This window comes from Pinus tabuliformis, chromosome 6 (assembly GCF_031772625.1).
Source record: "Pinus tabuliformis cultivar Carrire ecotype Pingquan chromosome 6, CPIR1, whole genome shotgun sequence".
NCBI lineage: Eukaryota > Viridiplantae > Streptophyta > Pinopsida > Pinales > Pinaceae > Pinus > Pinus tabuliformis.
The window spans coordinates 1482642907-1482647705 of record NC_142292.1 but is presented as its reverse complement, the minus strand read 5'-3'; the positions used below and the strand labels follow the sequence as shown (position 1 = coordinate 1482647705).

General features: G+C 43.7%; 1 protein-coding gene across 1 annotated transcript; it reads left to right on the top strand.

The window, feature by feature from the left end:
- Positions 1-465: 465 nt before the first annotated feature.
- On the top strand, positions 466-2747 carry LOC149264232 (uncharacterized). The gene is made up of 2 exons (XM_089397539.1): positions 466-1882; positions 2137-2747. Exons 1-2 carry the CDS (start codon positions 466-468, stop codon positions 2745-2747), a joined length of 2028 nt encoding a protein of 675 aa, XP_089253665.1.
- Positions 2748-4799: the final 2052 nt, after the last annotated feature.

Genomic DNA, 4799 nt, shown 5'->3' with positions numbered 1-4799 from the left:
GAAAAAGGACATGTAGAAGGATAATTTTGAAGGGCTTCCATGAAAGAAAAACCTCTTGGAAAACTCAGAGAGATATCATTGAGAAGCGTCGTCAATGCCACACTATAGGACACGCCAAAAGAGGGAGGACCACAAGATAGCTGACCAACATTAATGAAAACGAACCCAACCAATGCCATTGGGCATGTGCAGAGGAGAAAAAGGGCATCAAACCACCAGAGGAAATCCTATAGTAGCTAGGGTTTAATTTCATTGTAGCCATAAAGAAAAAGAGAACTAGCCTCAACATTAAGTTCTTCTTTTTTGATAGTAGGGTTTTGGAATTGAGAGAGCGGATCGGGCGATGCTGTAACCTAACCTAGGGTTCCTGCAAACCTGATCTCGGCAGGACTGTCATTCTGCGTACAGAGGGCAGAGACTGCAGCGCCGACGAGCACATAGAGACGTCCATAAGGCACAAGGAAAATGGAAGCCCCGCAGGGGGAGGGCCAGGGGCCTCCCCCTGATACGGAAAACAGAGAACGGTCTACGGCCGACAAAGAGAAGGAACAAGGCAGCAGAGGCAATGCCACCGATAACGGACAGAAGAAAGGCAAGGACATAGAAGCAGATGAAAGAAGCAAGGCAAGTTCATCAACCTGCAAACCTGTGGCGGTCCATAAACCAAGAGTGGACTTTCCAAGTGAACGCATCAACGCCAGAATACAGTACATGAGAGATCATGCGCTAATCGGCAAATTCATTGGAATCTGGCCAACGGAGAGAGCGCTGAGAAGCTGGATCAACACCAAATGGCATCCTAAAGGGCACCTCTCGCTCCATCTAGGAGCCAAGGGTTTCTTCACTGCAGTTTTCAACTGCCTGGAGGACCGCAACAGGATTCTGGATCAGGGTCCGTATTTCTTTAATTCAGCGGGATTATACCTGAAAGGCTGGGTTGAAAGATTTAACCCAGACAAGGAGGATCTGACCTATGCGCCAGTGTGGATAAGGCTTTATTCACTACCGTGGGAATACTGGGAGGAAAAGTCTCTGCAAGAAATAGGGAATGCTATTGGCGAGTTTGTCAAGATCGCAGAAGAAACAAAGAGATGTAGTTACACATCCTATGCTCGGATCTGTGTCTATATGGATCTCAAGCAACCACTGCCAGACACGGTAAGCTTCTTTCATGAGGACTCTGAATGGACACAAGTTATAGATTATGAACATGTGCCCTTCAGATGCAGGAAATGCCATGAGATAGGGCATCTCTATAGAGATTGTCCTCAAAACAAGGCACCCTCTCCCCAAGACAGCTCTGACAATCAAACTACAGATGGATTCACCAAGGTTACAAATCGCAGAAGAGGAAACAAGAAAGCAACAGGCAACACCAAAGCAAATCCAGTCAACAAAGCCAAACCCACAACAAGCAACAGTTTCGAAGCACTGGATAAGGATGACGAGCAAGAACAGGAGAAGGAAAAGGCGAAAGACAAAGAGATCCATCAAGAACAGCCAGGCGAGACATCGAGACAAGGAGGAAAGAAAATCCAAAAGCAAGACAACTTGATAACCCCAGCAAAAACCCTGCCATGGCATACTCAAGGTATGGACGTTGAATACACGCAGCCACATGAGAAATCTTCACAGGAGCGAGAGGATCTCTCACAAGCACCTCAAATTATGGAAGAAGATCCGGAACCCTTAGACATAGGGGAGCTGGATATTCTGGGCTTGGAACAGGCATGCAAGACAGGGAACTTTGAAAAGATACCAGAAACGCAAGTGGATAACCTAGTTGAAGTTCTGCACAGAGCACAGAAGAAATATTCGCTAGGTGTCCAAATAGGAAGTCCATGGGATGGAAAATTTATCACAAAGGACAATAAGAAAAGAGGTAGGAAATCCACTTTGGAAAGAACTATCAAGATTGGAGAGATTCTAGTGGAGTCAGGGAGGTATGCCAAACTGACCAGGTATTTTAATCCTCACCCCCAAATTTCTCAATGAAGTTAATATCATGGAATATCAGAGGGCTCAACAGCCCCAGGAAAGGAAGATTATTAAAAAATATGTTGATGCAAGAAAAACCAAGCATTCTTTTCTTACAGGAAACGAAATGTGGCTCAATTTTTTTGGAAAAAATAGCAGTGAAAGCATGGCCAGGGGGACATGTAATAACTGTTGATGCTCAGGGAGCTTCGGGAGGACTTGCAATCCTCTGGGATGTGCGAGTCATACAGCTAAATAATATTCAAGCTAACAAAAGCTTCATTCAGGCAAACTTTCACCTCTTAGGCTCTAATACCCATGGGCTAATAACAAATGTTTATTTTCCTCAGGATACAGCTCAAAAAGCTCAGATCCTGAACACACTATCAGATCTCAGCTCAGACAGACCTCATCCACTTTGGATTGCGGGAGGTGACTACAACATGACAGCGAGCACAGAAGAAAAACGTGGAGGCAGAAACAGAGCAAATAATGAGGGTAATCTACTAAAAACCTTCATTCAAAATAACTGGCTGGTGGATGTCCCTACAGGCAATGGTCTCTTCACATGGAGTAATAAAAGAGAGGGAGAGCAGCAGATTGCATCGCGCCTTGACCGGTTCCTCATCTCAGATAATGCAGTTCACCTTGGAGGGGAATTCACAGCATCCATACTTCCTGTCTCAGGTTCAGATCATTGGCCCATCGAACTGCAATGGAATAGGCCAGGTAACAACATCAAACGTCCCTTTCGTTTTGAAGAATTCTAGTTTACTCACCCGGACTTTGAGAGGCTAGTAAGATCCTCCTGGATCCACTTCAATCCTTCTGAAGGCACCAGGATGGCCAGATTTCAACAAAAGCTTAAACATCTTAAAGGGGTAATTAAAATATGGAATCACAATACATTTGGCAACATCTTCACAGAACAAGCTTCTCTCAATACAGAAATGAAGAAAATCCAGCAAATCATCATCTCTGAAGGGCGCACGGAGGAATTAACCAAGCAGGAGCAAGTCTTAGAATCTAAAATCATAGAAAGGGCTAAACAGGAGGAAATATTATGGAGACAGAAATCAAGGATCAGATGGCTAAAAAATGGAGAAAAGAACACTAAATTCTTTCATAAAACTACGGTGCAGCGCAGAATGATCAATCACATCTCTCACATCAAAAATGAACAGGGGAATAAAGTTGAAACACATGAAGGCATTGAAGCGGAATTCCTGAATTACTTTAAGAAGGCGCATCAGGAACCCGATTTTAATAGAATGCCGGCCATCAATAAGATAATCAAGAACATACCAAGGATAATAACAGAGGAACACAACAGTCTTCTCCTCAAACCCATTAATTTAGAAGAAGTTGAAGAAGCTGTGCGGAATCTGAAGGAAGGTAAGGCGCCAGGACCGGATGGTTTTACATCAAATTTTTTTCACAAGTTCTGGGACTTGATAAAGGAGGAAGTCTGGCAGGTAGTAGAGGAATCTAGAGCACTCAGATGGATGTACCCTGGATTAAATGCTACCTTCATAGCCTTAATTCCAAAAGGGGAAGATTCCAACACCCCAGACAAATATCGACCGATTGCGCTGTGTAATATCATATACAAAATTACTTCTAAAGTCATAGCAACAAGATTAAAGCCGCTGCTCCCTCTGATTATATCGCCCGAGCAATCGGGTTATGTTGAAGGTCGTCAAATAACAGATGGAATTATTCTAACGCATGAGATAATTCACTCCTTAAAGCAAACCAAGAAACCAGGTATGTTGCTCAAACTAGACTTATCCAAAGCATTTGATAGTCTTAGTTGGGCTTATATTCAAAAAATCCTTTTAGCTTTTGGTTTTGCACACTCATGGGTCAGATGGATTTACAACCTACTATCTTCAGTCTTCTTCTCTGTCTTAATTAATGGCATTCCTTCAGCTACTTTCCGGCCCTCCAGAGGCATAAGACAAGGTGACCCCTTATCTCCCTTCCTTTTTGTCATCATGGCAGAGGGTTTAGGTAGATACATCACTTCAGCTAGACTTACCCAGCAGTTACGAGGTCTTTCTTTCAATAACTCCCCCGTCTATTCCCATCAGCAATTTGTAGATGATAATATGCTTTATGGACATCCTTCGGTGCAAGAAGATCGTATCCTCAAATCTATCCTGACAACCTTTTCTGATGCTTCAGGAGCCCTCATAAATCGAGTTAAATCCCAAATCTTTTTCTTTAATACCTGTGTGCCCACACAGAGATCTATTGAACGAATCTTGGGATTCACTATTGCCTCTCTGCCCTCCAAATATTTAGGTGCCCATTTAATGGCCTCTGCCCTTAAGCACTCCTCCTGGAAGCAACTCCTGGAAAAACTTGAGGCTCGACTTACCCTTTGGACTAATCGAGCTGTGAATATGGCTAGTAGAATTGTTCTTATCAAAGTGGTCCTTCAATCCATGCCCCTCTATCTTTTCTCCATCCTAGCCGCCCCAAAATGGGTTCTTAAAGAAATCAAGACTCTGCAACGCAATTTTCTATGGGGAAGTTCGGGGCAAAACCGAAAATGGGCGTTAGTGAAATGGGATAAAGTCTGTCTTCCCAAAAAAGCAGGAGGTATTGGGTTAAGGGACCCTGAGCACAGTAACAGAGCAATGGGAGCAAAGATCTGGTGGAGATGGCTTGCTCATCCCAACACTCCATGGGCCTCTCTTTGGACAGCCAAATACACAAGCAATTGTCCTACGGAAGAAAGAATAAGAATGACTGAGCTAAGCACGGGTTCGGTATTTTGGAACTCAGCCACACAACAAAGGAGCCTCATACAAGAA